The following is a 17,635-nucleotide window of genomic DNA, read 5'->3' as shown; positions in this document are numbered from 1 at the left end:
TTTTGGTCTTCTAAAAATTAAGTCTTTCTAATCTTCTATAAAAAATACCTTCTGGATTTTCTGGTCTTCTATCAAAGAAGACCTTCTATAAAAAATAAATTCTGATATTCCGTAGAAGAAGACCTTCTAGTCTTCTAAAGGAGAAGATTTTCTTCTATAGAAGAAGACCTTCTGGTCTTCTATAGAAGAAGACCTTCTGGTCTTCTATAGAAGAAGACCTTCTGGTCTTCTATTGAAGAAGACCTTCTGGTCAAGAAGATCTTCTAATCTTCAATAAAAGAATACATTCCCGTCATCTATAAAAGAAAACCTTCTGATCTTCTATAGAAGAAGACCTTCTAGTAGTCTATAGAAGAAGACCTACAGGTCTTCTATAGAATAAGGCCTTCTGGTCTTCGATAGAAGAAGACATTCTGGTCTTCTATAGAGGAAGACCTTCTGGTTAAGACGATCTTCTAGTCTTCAAGAAAAGAAGACCTTCCCGTCATCTAGAACAGAAGACCTTTTGGTCTTCTAAAGAAGAAGAAGAAAACCTTATAATCTGCTATAGAAAAATACCTACTGATCTTCTATAGAAGACGACCTTTCCGTCATTTATAATAGAAGACACTTTGGTCTTCTAAAAAAGTCTTTCTAATCTTCTTTAAAAAACTTTCTGGTCTTGTAAAGAAGAAGTTCTGGTCTTCTAAAAAAACCTCCTGGTCTTCTAAAGTGGCTTACACCTGGAATTTACATGCCTCAGAGAATATTCTTCAAAAAAAAATTCTATGTAGGTTAATGATTCCTCATGATCCCCATACAAGAATCCCAATTCATTCTCACACTTCTATCTTTTCAAAAATAGTTCCTATTAAAGCCTTCCTTGCTTTTCAGATGCCTTATTTTTCGTATACGAATAATGCTAGCAATTAGTGGAGCATTATTCGCCAAATATTTCTGCACAACCGAACAGGTTGTTAATCTTCAACTTTCTCCTTTCCTTTTTTCTTCTCCATTTGACTTAGCGTTATTCATCGTTTTTTTCTTCTTCTTCTCGTCGTTTCTATGTACGTATGTCTTGGGGGGGTACTTACCAAAATCTTTGATATGTTTTTCCAGTCTATCGTTCTCCTCCTGCGATGATATGCTTGCCAAGTGCATGCCATGGTAACGACAATATTGTGTGGCCTTAAACCAATTTGCCTGGAAGAGAGAAGAAAGAATAAATATAGAAGTGAGTGGAATGAGAAAGCATTTCAAGTTTTTTTTTCATTTTTATTGGAAACGCTAAAAAGGGAAATTGCATTAATGTCCCGGTCCAGATGAAAACTGTTGCAATTGATGGCAACAGAGTTTTTCATTCATTGCAAACGTGGCGTAGCTGGATGGGTGGGTGATTGGTTGGGTGGGTGGCTGTGCTGATGCTTGCTTGGATTAACGTCATGTGACATGCTGTTGACAGTGAAATAGAAATTACATTTTCATTAAAATGTGACGTCTGTGCTGTTCCACTTTGACAGGAACCATTACGCCAAGAGCTATGAATGACGCGAAAAGCAAACGCTGACAAAACTTCTCAAATGGAGGAAATATGTGTCAAACATAGAAAAATGTATATCAATGTCAAGCGTTGGCTATGATGCATTATTCCGCACTTAATTAAAATAATGCAGATTGAAGGATAGAATTTAAAATATGCTAATGGATAAAAATATGGATTTAGTATAACCTACACAGTAAACCGTACTTTTTTGTGAGGACAACATACATTCTGAGGTATAGTTTTTAATGAAGATCCATGTTTTGAGAAACTACCTTACATATTCCAAATTTAAGTGCCCCGACGAATTTTGATATTGTCATACTGAACAAAATACTTTGTGGAAGAAAGGTCCTTGTAAAGGCCACCATCAATTTCAAATTTTCAAACTGAAGGTGGCATTTGGGTTTCCAAAAGGTCAAAATACTTTCTGACAAAAATATCAATAAATGTTCATAACATTATTCCGTCCCATTTGCAAATCGATGTATGGATATAAATTCCACCCATTTTAGATGTTGTGGAGGACCAATCCTTCCACTTTCTTGTTCATACAGGAAGAGTTTTTTTTCAACTGCCTACATTTGGCTCTCTGATTTTTAATTAGGCTATGTAAAGTCCTTCCTTCCCTAATTACAATCAATATATGGCACAAGGTTTTATATATTCCTTTTCTATTAATCATTTTTGTTGCAAATTTCAACATATGCACTATTATTTTCTTCAGAAGCCTTAGAACCCAGTTTTATCTACCTCTACTATCTTCTATAGAAGAAGACCTTCTGGACTTCTATAGAAGAAGACCTTTTGGTCTTCTATAGAAGAAGACCTTCTGGTTTTCTACAGAAGAAGACCTTCTGATCTTCTATAGGAGAAGACCTTCTGGTCTTCTACAGAAGAAGACATTCCGGTCTTCTACAGAAGAAGACATTCCGGTCTTCTACAGAAGAAGACATTCCGGTCTTCTACAGAAGAAGACATTCCGGTCTTCTACAGAAGAAGACATTCCGGTCTTCTACAGAAGAAGACATTCCGGTCTTTTATGAAAGAAGACCTTTTGGTCTTTCATAAAACCTTCTGAACTTCTATAAAAGAAGACCTTTTGGTATTCTATAGAAGAAGACCTTCTGGTCTTCTATAGAAGAAGACCTTATGGTCTTCTATAGGAGAAGACCTTCTGATCTTCTATAGAAGAAGACCTACTGATCTTCTATAGAAGAAGACCTTCTGGTCTTCTACAGAAGAAGACCTTCTGGTCTTCTATAGGAGAAGACCTTCTGGTCTTCTATAGGAGAAGACCTTCTGGTCTTCTATAGGAGAAGACCTTCTGGTCTTCTATAGGAGGAGACATTCTGGTCCCCTATAGAAGAAGACCTTCTGGTCTTCTATAGGAGAAGACCTTTTGGTCTTCTATAGAAGAAGACCTTTTGGTCTTCTATAGAAGAAGACCTTTTGGTCTTCTATAGAAGAAGACCTTTTGGTCTTCTATAGAAGAAGACCTTCTGGTCTTCTAGAAGAAAAACTGCTGGTCTTCTAGAAGAAGACCTTCTGGTCTTCTAGAAGAAGAACTACTGGTCTTCTATAGAAGATTTTTTTGTCGTCTATAGAAGAATACCTTTTGGTCTTCTATAGAAGAAGACCTTGTGGTCTTCTATAGAAGAAGACCTTCTGGTCTTCTATAGAAGAAGACCTTCTGATCTTCTATAGAAGAAGACCTTCTAATCTCCTATAGAAGAAGACCTTTTGGTCTTCTATAGAAGAAGACCTTCTGGTCTTCTATAGGAGAAGACCTTTTGGTCTTCTATAGGAGAAGACCTTCTGATCTTCTATAGGAGAAGACCTGCTGGTCTTCTATAGGAGAAGACCTTCTGGTCAAGACAGTATTATGGTCTTCAATAAAATATGACCTTCCCGTCATTTATAAAAGAAGACCGTGTGGTCTTCTATAAATGAAGACCTTGAATCTTCTATAGAAGAAGGCCTTCTTGTCTTCTATGGAGGAAGACCTTCTGATCTTCTATAGAAGAAGACCTTCTGGTCTTCCAAAGAAGAAGACCTTCTGGACTTCTATAGGAGAAGACCTTATGGTCTTCTATAGGAGAAGACCTTTTCTATCAATAATTTTTGTTGCAAATTTCATCATATGCACTATTTTATTCTTCAGAAGCCTTAGAGCCCAGTTGTATCTACCTCTACTTTGCCGAACATTCCATAATGACTTTATATTAACTTCACCATTTAATTGCGTATCTGTCTTCATTTATTATTGTACTAAGGTACACATACACACACTTATCTTGCTCACAATATCCATCCTGGCTGGGGCATTGAAACCCCACATTTCGCCATGGCAATCCATTGACAATCAACAGTCATTTCTCGGTGGGTGGGTGTGTGTGTGTGCGTTCATTTTTACAAAATCTTGTCATTTGTAATTAATTATCATTGAGACAACATGCATAGTATCAGGACACCAAGGACATACATAATGGACATTCAATAGACAGTTATGCTTATCTGAACCTGCCAGACATTATAAAATGTGTGACCATTGTGTTCGTTTAATTGATCGATTGCTCTCGAAATGTACATTGCAGTTCAGGTCAGGTGTCGTCTACGTGTTTATCTTTTGCAATGGAGGCAATCAGAGAGACATTGTGACCTTTTTACAAGGGAGGTTTTTATCAATATATAAGGTCAATTGTGACAATATACCATAGTTAGGGGTTCTTATATGTCCCCTAAAGATAAGATAAACTCTTCATTGGTTCTTCCCCCAGAAAGAAATATTTTGAAGAACTTTTAATGATAGTTCAACGCAAATGACAAATTAATGCATTTATTGATGAAAAATTGAATGAAAACAATGCCAGAAATCGATCACTTCGGTACGAAAATGAGGTCAGTGCATTCTAAATTTCTAAAAAGTGGTCGGGATCCACGAGAACATATATATATATATATATATTTTAGAAGCCGAAAAGCCAAATTATAAAAACTTCTGCTGAAAGAAATTCCCGTGAAAACCTAAACCTTCATACGAACTTCAGGTTGCATACATGAAGCTTTTCTGAACTGAAAATCGAAACTCAAAACTAAAGAAAATTAGTTTACGGCTATCAACTATAAAATATTTGAATAAGAGTATATGCTTAAACACGGGCCTACTACTACTCTATGCCAAAACATGGTCCCACATTGAACACTTTCTGCAAAGATGTTTCCTATTCTGTCTGAATCCGAAGACTGAAATTCCATTTACTTCTTTGGAAAATGTCAATAGGAACTTAAAATCAATGAGTGGAGCAATATGGTAGGACGGGGCCGACCAAATGATACGCTACTCAACTACCACGGAACTATGACTTTCTGCGGATCCATTTTCCGAGCCTTGGAAATATTTCGCCATATGTATACCCTCTTGATCGATTTGAGGTCAACAGCTCCCCTTTCTTGTCCTAGCATATTTTCTGAATCTTGGTTTTCCCGATTGTCCACCCTGTCTAAATTCTCTGGTCCATGTGCTTTTGGTGGGTACACGGAACTATGACTTTCTGCGGATCCATTTTCCGAGCCTTGGAAATATTTCGCTATATGTGTATCCTCTTAATCGATTTGAGGTCAACAGCTTCCCTTTCTTGCCCTAACATGTTTTCTGAATCTTGTTTTTCCAGGGTTGTCCACCCTGTCTAAATTCTCTGGTCTATATGCTTTTGGTGGGTACATATATACGCCATATAAGAGAAATTTTGCCGTGTTTCACACAAATGTGTGGGTCCATTTGTACCGCTATGTATTGACCGACTAGCATGAAAAGATAAAAGTTTATTCCTAGGTACCCTCTTGATCGATATGTGTGCCCTCTTAATCGACTTGAGATCAACAGCTCCTCTTTCTTGCCCTAGCATATTTTCTGAATCTTGTTTTTCCAGGGTTGTCCACCCTGTCTAAATTCTCTGGTCTATGTGCTTTAGGGGTGGTACATATATATGCCATATAAGAGAAATTTTGCCGTTTTTCACACAAATGTGTGGGTCCATTTGTGCCGCTATGTATTGACCGATTAGCATGAAAATAGCCATGTTTGTTCCATGGTCAGATCGCTTTCTCTGCATAAAATGTTGTAATGTTCGGATCATAATTGTGGTCTCTCGTGCGACAAAAACAAACTTTTTGGTCAATTTTGGTTCCCCTAAATATTCCCCTGTCCCGAACCGAATGTGTAATATTCCCACAACATAGCTGTGTATCGTATAAATATCTAAAATTAGTATAAATATCTAAAATTAGTCGTCGAACTTAGGTGGAGATCCTCTAAGAAATTTAAACGTCAAAGGGATTTTATCCTTATAGAAAATACTAAATAAAGACCACATCTGGTCGAAAATATGGCAGAAATCGAGTGAAACCTTTATATGTGAATTATATAAATTTTTATATATATTTTTGAGAATCCGAAATACCAAATCAAGTATTGCAATATTCGGCTAGGTCTGTCAAAGTAGGGTAAATAAGGCGGAACATTTACACGGACCTATATATGGAAAATAAAAGACAAAAGTAGGTCGAGTAGATTTTGAAATAACCTAAGGTACTATATAGACATCGGTTCGAAAATGAGCCATTAAACTATATATGGAAAAAGACAAAAGTAGGTCGAAATTTTGAAATAACCTAAGGTACCTATATATCCTGTGAGGAGATATATATATACACCAAACCAAGGACCTGTATATCCTGTGAGGAGATATTTTATACACTGAGAAAAATTGCAGCAGATATGTTAATGAATAGACCTACATTCCGAATTTTCCATATGAAAGTTTTTTCATCCTTTAGAAGGCCTCATTACAACTTCGATAGGTATCCGAATTGACTGTGATTTGGCGTTATGGGTTCCTGTTGGGTAACAAATCTTTCAACTAAAACCTATCAATGTCGGTTAATTATCAGGTCCATTCTGCATATATCAATAGGTCCAAAATTTCGTTATATTGAGGAGTTTGCGCAAGTTTTTGGGTTCTTATAGGGTAGAAAATCTCTCTATAAAATGTATTGATAACGGCCCATAATTTGACATTTTGAGGATTTGAATCAAATTTTATATTTTGGGTTTCCATTGGGTAGCTTATAACCTTGCCTCTCAATTTCTGGTACTTTAAGGATTTCGATATGTTACAGACCCCAGCCCAGTTTTCCAATCTCAGGGTATATAGTTTGATATTTCATTTTACTTCTTAACAGCAATTTACCATGACATAGCTCCCATATAAAACCCCCGATTGATTTTATTTATCTTGAATATTCACCTCATGGTGGAGACTATAAATACCTTGTCGAACTTTAAAGGGTTTTCACAAGTTTTATATTCTTTCTTATCTTTCCTCACTTGTCCATGACTCCAGGGGCAATTTCTATATACATGTATTTAAAAAAAATTAAAAAAATGATCAGCAAAATTAATAACACTCCATTAGCAACATATATACACATAAACACTTTTTCTGTGATGTGCGAACAACATCATTAAATGAAAACCAATCGAATTAAAAATCGAATGGAGATGGTGTTGGTGCAGATTTTTGAAATAAATTAATTTTCACAACCATAAAACAATTATTACTAATTCAATTGTAAACCTACAGCACATATATATGACACACACCCATATGTGCAATAATATTGCTATTGCACACATGTAAGCAAAAGTTTGTTGGAATTGTACGATCTCCAGTAGCAGCAATATAGCAAACCATTCGGTATTAATGTCAAGAGCTGTGTAAAGTAGAACTGTCATTTATGTCATTTACACAGGTCATTAATGACATTCGATTCGAGGAAATTCTGGCCTTATTATGTATGAAAGGATGGAAGGACACACGTTTATGATGTTAGAAGATAACTTTCAAATGAGATCTACTATTCATGGGAATATTAATTTAAAATGAGCTTTTCTAAGAAATGCTACTAGAAAATTGAAATATTTCACAAGGACTCCTTTCAAATAATTACATATGTACATATATACACAAACACATCAAAGTTCATCGGGCGAACACAACATCTGTGGCAGCACTTCAAAGTAGCTTTACACAAAATAAACATAAATACATATTCGTACATCCAAACATACATTTTCCTTTCACTCCAATGGATGCTATTGTATTTAACACCAACACATAAAAGGGTTAATTACAACAGAATGTTGGGAATACAATGGCATTGTTAACAAACGACCACAAATGGAAATTTGTATTAACATTTTCACGCACACACATACACACGCATTCACACATACTCTCATATATAATATGTTGTTCATTCATTCATTCATAGTCGAAAATTAAAGGTAATACCTTTTGTAGACCACATCAAAAACGCCATCAGAGAATTATTCCCAACTGTGTAACCATTCATGTGAATGGCTGGAAAAAAGGGGTATTTTCTTTGATGTAAGGAAAGGAAAACAATTGTGTAAAATTCAATAGTGGTTTATACCAAGGACTTTCATGCATAAAATAAAGTTTTTCTTTGTGGCATAACTAGATCTCCTATTGGTATTGGATGTATTCTAAAAAGTTTCTGCAAAGAAAGGGGTTAAGGTTTGGTCTACTAATGAGAAAGGACCGCCACCACTTTCACAATTTCCAGTGTTCACGGGTTTCAACCGGATGAGCATACATTATGTTAAAGACTTGAGGACATAAAAAAGTAGATAAATTGAGAAAATGTTGTTGCGGTCTTGTTGTTGTTTCTTGTAATCAAAGAAAGGTCCTCATTTTCGGTGGCGAACGTGAATGCCGATCACTGGAACATCCGAAACTCAAAATTCCAACGCAATTAGAAAGACTACATATATGGTTCTGGTATGAACTAGGATTATTGAATTCCGTAGAAAATTACCAAAATGACAGACCAACAAGTTTTTTTTTAGAAAATCGCCTATTTTCGTCCAAAAACCAAGTCGGAAAATAGAGAAGATCTTCAACCATAGGATATATCCTAATTCATACGATAGATATGTAGGTCCAGAATAATATGTAGGTCATATCTCGACTAGCTGAGTCGATCTTCACGAAATTTTGCATGTAGGATTGGTTTTGGCTAATGAAGACCCCCTATTGTTTCGGGTAAAGATCGATTAATATTTCGGGGATGAAATGGTCCAAATATGAAATTTTTGTCGGTTTTTCTGGTCGCTCCAGAGGCCGCAATTATGGCTCGAACACCGTGAAATTTTACATGGAGAAGGGATCGGGCAAAAGAATAAGCATGCCTGTTTTGATAGATCGGTCAATATTTAGCGAGTCAAATGGACCCTAACTTTTGTGTGGAAAATGACAAAATTTTGATTCTATGGCGTATATATTTATTCCTAAAGGACATAGACCCGAGAAGTTGATAGCATAACAAAGAGGAGTGGCTGACCTTTAAACTGATACCAATTATATTGTCGTATGTTCTCGGATGTTGGAGTTACACATAAATATTTACAGGTGCTTATATATTCAGATATTATTTAGTAATCCATTACCACACTAGGGGAAATATAACGCTGATCGATTTAAAATTTTCCATGGGCTCCAGTTATGGTCAAGGGCAGCGCTTATAATTTTCGGTGATCAGATAATAATTTTGGGATGAAGTGGACCGAAAACTTATTTTTTTGTTTATTTTTTTAGTCGATCTATAGGCCAAAGTTATAAGCCGATTATCACCATACAACCCACGCTGAAGTCAATCTGGACAAGTAATAAGAAGGTCTGTACTGAATATTAGTAATATTCGGAAAATATGTCAGTGTATGAAAGATGTGCTGTTGACCTCTAATCGGGTAAGAGGGTGCAAATGTCACGAAATATTTCCCAGGCTCGGAATAAACTTCCTTAGAAAGTTAGAACTCAGTCGTAGTTGTGTAGGGTATCGTATGATCGGCCGCGTCCGACTATACTTGAAGACAAAAATGTATTCCTATATAAGACCTAATAAACTTATTATTCATATAAAGAACATCAGAACAGAACTTAACATAAAATATCTAAACTTCTTCTTATCAAATACCACTTCCTCTTTTTATACCCTTCACCCCACTAACAGGCAAAAGGAAACGAGATAGACACATGGTTCCTTTGGAGAATATGCATAGAATCACTTTCTGAGTCAATTTATGCATGTCCGCCGTCCGCCCGTACATCCGTCCGACCGTCTGTCTGTCCATGTTAAATTGTAAACAAAGTACAGGTCGCATTTATGATCCGAATTGGATGAAATTTGGCACAGCGCACTTATTTGGCCCAAGGACGAACCCTATTGAAATTGGGAAAAATCGGTTCAGATTTAGATATAGCTGCCATATATATTTTTGTCCTATTTAATGTAAACGGTCCCTATATATACTTCGATTTGCCCGAAATTTGGCACAGCGTACTGAATTAGGTCTGGAATGATGCATTTAAAGTTTCCTGGAAATCGGTCCATATTTAGATATAGCTTCCATATATATTTTCGTCCGATTTGGTGTACCATAGGTTTTATATATCTTTCGATTTGCACGAAATTTAGCACAGGGTACTAACTTGAGGCTAGAATGATGTGTTTTAAATTTCGTGAAAATCGGTTCATATTTAGATATAGCTCCCAAATATATTTTCGTCCGATTTAATGTAAATGGTACACCATAGTCCCTATATATCTTTCGATTTGCACGACATTTGGCATAGTGTACTGAATTAGGTCTGGAATTATGTATTTAAAGTTTCCTGGAAATCGGTCCAGATTTAGATATAGCTCCCATATATATTTTCGTCCGATTTAATGTAACTGGTGTACCAAAGGTCCTATATATCTTTCGATTTGCTCGAAATTTGGCATAGTGTACTAAATAAAGTACTGAATTAATATAACCTAGCATGTGGAAAGTTTTGTTGAAATCAGTTCAAATTTGAATAGAGCTACCGTATATATTTTCCCCCGATTTTAAGTAAATGTTGCATCAAGAACTCAAAACCTGTGACAAGTTTCGATGAAATCGGTTTAGATTTAGATATAGTTTTTATATATATTTTCGTCCGATTTTAAGTAAATGGTACTCCAAACTCCTCATGTTTATCAGATATTTATTCAAATAATCAACGGGTGTCCGATTGATATTTGCTTTAAATTGATTTACATATTTGTATCCCATTGTAAGAAGCCACTCTATATCTCACCAAATGAAAAATTTAGTATAGGTTGCAGAATGGCATGCCTTCGGATCCAATTTCATTTTTATGGTCTTTCAAAAATTCGACGTCTGTTAGGATTCATCTTTTGAATATACCCAAAGAGGTGAAGAGTATCATATAGTCGGCCCCGTCCGACTTTACTACTTTCCTTACTGGTTTATATTGAAGATATCGAAGAGGTCTTCTGGAGATAGAAAATGGTATTATTATAAAATACATTTTATTTTAGTCTTACAATTTGCGGTACTCAAAACCGTAATTTTTTCTAATAAACTACCAAATGATCTTCTAAAAATATCAAATGCTTTAAAATAAATTTTTGAAATTATATGTATTAATTTATTGTAATTTAAAATAAATATTCAACGATTTCTTAATTTTTAAATATTTTTCACTATGGGCAATCTGCAATATTTCCGTCATCTAGATTTGTATAACTCAATTCCATTTATTATTATTACCATAGTATTGGGCAATAATTACTTAAAAATTTTTTTATCTTAACCTCTCTAATACACAAGTCATTAGTCATATTTTATATTATTTAATTTTAGCACTTAACAAAAAAAAAAAATATTTATTTGTATCTGTCACAAAATTTCTTAATTTGCCTATTCAACGAAACTAACAGCTGCTATTACAACTGGCAACAACAAACTCCATTCCGCTCGCTCTGTTGATATTTTACCAACAACAGATGGTGCGTATGGAAGCCCCAAAAACAAGAATGAAAAAAAAACAGAATTAAATTTTCAAACTAAGAAAAGATTAAAATAACGAGCTGTACAACACCAACTTGGACCTAACCGGCCGGCGGTAAGTAGCCCAACTGGATTACAACATTTTTTTGGCGATCGTGCGTTAAATTGTCATAATTACCATGTTTGGTATTTGGCCACACCGAATGGTGGTCAAATGGTGGCCAGCCAGCCAGTCAATTGCCATTGATATTTAATTTGATTCTCAAATGTCGATTCGACTGCGGATACTTTTCGAATTTTTCGTTAATGATAATGTCAGTGGTAATTAGTTAAAACATGTTATAGTTTGGATTTTTATATTTTGTTGAGAATTTTTTTTTTTTGAGTGATTTCATTCCATCAGTGATGTAATTTTCCTACCTTCGAGGCGTTTCTTCAATCTGTCTGAACCAATAACCTAAATTCTCCACTCCACACATTGTGACCGAGTTCTACACATTGCAGTTGGTGACCATATGTACGCACAGTGGACATACATATGTCTTCGAACCTCCGATACCTGCCAGTCCGTCTGTCATTGGATTTTGAAATGTGAAAATTCATTGCGTTAATTAAAGCATTTGTTTGCGGAATTTATGATTATTTCAAAATCACAGAAAACACACAAATTGATGTTGTTGTTGCTGTGTTTTGTTGTAAATTGGTAGCGAATTTGTCTTTTGTGAATTTATGGGAATATTAGAAAATAACAAGTTTGTCATGATTTGAATGACACCACAAATGTCAGTTAACCAGTTACTGATATTCGAAGTGACAATTAAAAGTGTTGTAATTTACAATTCAATTAACAGCCAGCGGAAGTTTGGAAAGATTCAATGTGTGTTAAATGGAGGAGAGTTGGAACAAAAAACAGAAAAAACATAGCGGCGACAAGCCGATATGAACTAAGAAGACCGATCAAAAGATTTTCTTATGCATATATGACAAATAGATCAGAAGATCAGAAACATTTGTTACAGAAGTCTACCAAGTGGCAAATAATGGCAAATCTTCTTATAAAAGACCAGTAGAACAAGACCAAAATATTCTCCAAGACCATAAATTCTCCACTTCTCACAGAAGCTTGTAAAATCTGTAGAAGGTATTCATATACTTGGAAAAGGTATTCTCTTGAGTGAAGGTATTCTCTATAGAGATCGGAAAACTTCATATTGAATTTCAGAAGCTTTTATAATAGAAGAACAAAAGTGTTTTTCTGATATAATACCCAAATGTTTTTCATATAGAAGGCCAGAAGGTTTCCAGAAAATATTCGTATAGAAGACTTGAATAGAAACTTCAATAGAAGTCACACTATATATAAGTTCAAAATAGGATACCAGAGTGTATCGTCACAGAAGTCTTCCAGTAGATTGTATTATAGAATATTGGTAAAACTTCTTATATTAGACCAATAGATTTAGAATGTATTCGTATTGCTTAGCAGAAGAACTTCTATAGAAGACCAAAATGTCTCCACTTCTCACAGAAGCCTATAAAATCTGTAGAAGGTCTTCATATACTTGAAGAGGATTTTATAAATCTGGAACATAATATTTTTAAAACCAGAAAAGAAGAACGTCTTCTTTATAGGAGACCGGAACAGTTTATATGTTATTTTAGAAGTTTTTATAATAGAGGAACAAAATGTTTTCTTATACAAGATCAATAGGTTTCTCCTATACAGAAGATTTAATTTTGTAAACCCAGAAGGTTTTCGTATAGGGTATATTCCTATAGAACATACAGAAAGTAATCTGTAAAAAACCAGGAGCTTTGTTTTTAAAAGACCATAATGGCTTCCTACAGAAGACCAGTAGATTTTTCATAGAATACCTGAAGAGAGAAACTTCAATAGAAGACCGGGAAGTCAATTTTATAAGTCCAAAAGTTCTTATAGAAGACCAAAAATCTTCATGTGGAAAACCAGGTATTATAGATGACCATTAGGTCTCCATTAAGGATCTTCATTAAGTCCTCTTATATAAGACCAGGATAATTTCTGTTAATAGGTCAAAATTTCTTCTTATATGATACCAGAATGTGTCGTCACAAAAGACTAGCTGATTTACACATTGACGACCGAAACGTATACCTATATAAGACTTAACGATCTTATTATTTATATTATATGGAATGTCAAATAGATTTATAATAGAAAAACAAAAGGTTTTCTTATGGAATACAAAATTATTTCGTATAGAATGCCAGCATATCTTCAGATAGAAGACCAGTATATAATCTTATAGGAGTTATTCCTATAGATGACCGGAAGGTTTTTATAGAAGACCCCAAGGACTTCTTGTCTTCTTATAGAAGACACATAGAAGATCTGAATAGATGTTGCAATTGGAGACCAGGAAGTCAATTATGTAAGTCCCACAGAAGACCATATATTATTCTTACTGGAAACCATAAAACCTTCTTCTAGAAGACCAACAGGGACGTCTTAGAAGAAAAACACACCCACACATGAAAGGTCCTTTTAATAGAAGACTAGATAGATTTCATAGTAAAAATTAATAGGGGTTTAAGAAGATCTGCATAAAAATTACCAAATGGTATTCGTAAAATAAAAAGGAACTCCTTAAAAACTCCAGATGTTCTTCTTGTAGAATAACAGTAAGACTTATTGTTGAAGACCTGCACGTCTTTTTATGGAAGTCAAAAAAATGCTTCCTATAATAGATCGGTAAGTCTGAAGAGGATGTAATTTGGCATTTCGGATTCTCGTGCTCGATTTTAAATAGTTTAAAAAATCCTGATAATTGTTCTTTTGCACATTTATCTGATCCTTGTTCAGAAAACCTTATATCTACGTACACCAATACATTTCGAATAAATTGTGAATTATTAAGAACTGTCGCATTCCTCCATGATATTTATAATAAAATAGATACCATTATACCAAACACGTCATGAATACCAGATCCCTTCATTTTTGAACCGGGGTTTCAGATAATAAATACGATTTTTATACCGGTTTTCACCAACCAATTTTATTTGTATGAATATCATTTGAAATTACTAACATTGACGTAAGATGGGGAAATAGGCTTAATTTATTCGGTAATTTGAAGATTTTCGGTACGTTTTTCAACTGAAATGGCATCATTTGATATTTCATGTTTACATTAAGTGTTAAACCTTCCTACCAAAATCGAACTATAAGCATAGCCTTTATATTCTAGTCCCCATCGAACTTAGGTATTTTGAATATCCAACTAATAGTAATGGGTATACAAGCATGGCAATTTTTTAACTTCTTATTATCTATTTTTTTTTTCTAGTAACTATAGAATCCAAAATTATGATTCGAACTCCACATTTCTTAGCCGAAATTCTATATTCAAATAGTCCGTGTTCTTTCAAGCTCTTCTAATGCTCATATTTGCGTTCCGCAGCTTTACTTCCGTCTAATATCATATTTGTTCTTCTTCTATATTATCTATTTGTATGACTCTTGATTTTCAAAGATTTATACTGTTTCGCTTCATATATTTTCCAAAATAGAATCAGGCTGACCTTCACATACCCACTGCAATGAAGACTTAAAAAAATCATTTATTTTGTGTTCATTTCAACTGCACTGGTTTAACAATTGACAATCAAAACAGTTTCCAAATTCTAAACTATTTTTGGGATAAAATTAATAATACACACACACATACATACATACAAATGAAAATATAGGCATTTGAAGCATTTTGGTCATAAATAAAAAACCCGTTTCAATAAATAGAAGACTTTGAACAGACATGCGAAGAAGAATTTTGAATTGAAAAATAAAAAAAAAAACTAAAGAAACTGAACACCCAACATGGCACTAGGCAACCCAAGAGATTCGAGTAGTAGAACAACTTTACTCATCACTAAAAAAAACTAAATAGTTGAAAAATAAAATTCTATTTATTTTTATGAATCAATATCAAGTTTTGGCTTTACGTCAATGGTCAGATTTTGTATGTTTTGATCGGCATCTGAGTCTTTAACCTGTTGTATTTAAATTTCAACAAATAATATGACATATAATTTAAATGCAACAGGTTAAACACTTAAATGCCGATCAAAAAATCATTAATGTTTAATAGTTGGAATGTTAGAATAATAATTGTCTAAGGCAGCTGCATGTAATAATAATAAATAATAAAAGCCTACAACAACAACAAAACACACAAATTGTCTAACAAGTCTTGTAAAATGACCTTGAACTTAAACCAGATTACGGGTATTTATTCTAGTTTCAACTTCACCTTGATATTTTATTTTCAATTTGAATTTGTATTTGCATTACAAAATGTGTTGTTGCATTTTGCATTACAAAAACAACAGTTGGTGAAGTATGTAAGGCGTTGAAAAGAATTTATAGTTGTTATTTAAATTGGAAAAATGAACACAAAGTGGAATTCCAATAAAAATACAAAGAAAGTACAATAATAAAAAATAAAAAGGGAGAAAAAAACGGGCTAGAAGATAACGAAATGCGTAACCAGGTCCTTGTACATACCGAACATGTCGATTGACCTTTGTATGAGTAATGAAAATGCCAAATTACAGTTAATTCGCTTGAAACACGAATGCCGAAAAATGGGGGTTATAACAAAAAATGGACCAATATACCCCATTTTCAATACCAACGATCCCTGTAGTCGTAGCAAAGTATGTGCAAAATGTCAAAGCTCTATTTTCAATATTGCAAGCTCTATAGCAAGGGCTAAATCGACATAGAATTTTATTCTGATCAAGAATTTATACTTTATGGGATCTCAGGAAAATATTTCTAAACATTCAAAAGGTCGAAAAAAAATATAAACATAATTATATTTCTAGGAATGACAAATTTAATGTATGAAAAATCCAAACTTCTTATGGGCCTAGAAAAATAGATTTTTTTTAAATCCAAGCTTCTTATCGAAAATGAGAAGTCATAAACTGGTAGCTATGTAAAAATAATAAAAACAATATCGCAGTTAAAGAATTCTGCAAAGAGTTTGTTTACGGAGACCTCTTCATGCCTTCTATTGATCCTAGACGGTCATTATAGGAACTCTATAGATTTTCGGCCTTTATATGCCTTTCATTGACCAAAAAGACCTTTGACGGGCTTCTGATGCGCATATAAGACCTCTAAAGAACTCTTTTAATCGTAGAATTCCTCCAACAACCTTCTTTTGATGTAAAATACCTTTTATTGGTCAATGAAGACCTCTGAATATGGAATTCCAAATTACAGCTACTTCTCTTAGAAAAGCAGGATAGAGCCTTCAAAACACATAAAATAGTTCTTAACCTTTACATGGTACCCAACTCCAAAAATGTTTCTACGATGAAAATTTGCTGCGAGTACATATTTTATCTCCACAGAATCCGCAAAATCAGTCTCTTCCATTGGCAAAGATTCTAAATGGATTGCATTGTGTGTCTACGACTATCAAAATACTGAAAATTGAGCGAAACATTATATTCTACGAAGATTATTTTTACCCTTCTAGAATCCACATTACGGCTACTTCGGTTCAAAATACCTAAAATCGGTCAACATCCTTTTATGGAAACTATGCCAAAATGTGGACCTATTTTTTATCTTTAGCATATGCCAAAAAGTGGAACCATAATCCATAATTAACCGTAATCGAAGTCGACGTTTCTCAACTGTCGAATATATTCACTATTCAAAACATTCGCTTACTTGCGAGCAGTATTTTTAATCGTTGGTACCCTGAAATTCTATATTCGACAGTGTATTATAGCTTTGTGCAGTCCCAAGAGTTTGTAATGCCGCCAAATATTGGTCTTAGATCCACCTTTAAGTATACCTAGCTGAGTCGATCTAGACATGTGTGTCCGTTCGTCCATCTGTCCATTATAATTTGTAAACTCGATACAGGAGACAATTATGGACCAATCTTCACGAAAGTTTGCATGTAGGATGGGTTCTGGCCAATGAACCCGTCCATAATATTTAGGGGATGAAATGGACCAAAAACTTTATTTTTGTCTGATTTTCTTGTCGCTCCAGAAGCCACAATTATGGCCCAAACATCGAATTTTTGCATAGTGAAGGGGATCTGGCCATGGAATAATAAGGATGCCTGTTTTGATAAAGATCGGTCAATATTTAGCGGGTCAAATGGACCGTGACTACGTACTCA

The 17,635-nt window shown here is 34.3% G+C and overlaps 1 protein-coding gene across 1 annotated transcript in view; it reads right to left on the bottom strand.

The window, feature by feature from the left end:
* LOC133336854 (ubiquitin carboxyl-terminal hydrolase 36-like) overlaps positions 1 to 17,635 on the bottom strand; it is a gene marked incomplete at its 5' end in the record, with an annotated part of 69,471 nt that overhangs the window by 7,911 nt on the left and 43,925 nt on the right. The window contains one exon of the mRNA XM_061545127.1: positions 1,074 to 1,182. Coding sequence (XP_061401111.1) covers positions 1,074 to 1,182 — 109 coding nt within the window. The remainder of the gene's footprint in view (positions 1 to 1,073; positions 1,183 to 17,635) is intronic.

Source organism: Musca vetustissima, unplaced genomic scaffold, assembly GCF_032173495.1.
Source record: "Musca vetustissima isolate MV318-11 ecotype Yass unplaced genomic scaffold, APGP_CSIRO_Mvet_v1 utg107557, whole genome shotgun sequence".
NCBI lineage: Eukaryota > Metazoa > Arthropoda > Insecta > Diptera > Muscidae > Musca > Musca vetustissima.
This window is presented reverse-complemented; position numbering and strand designations above follow the sequence as displayed.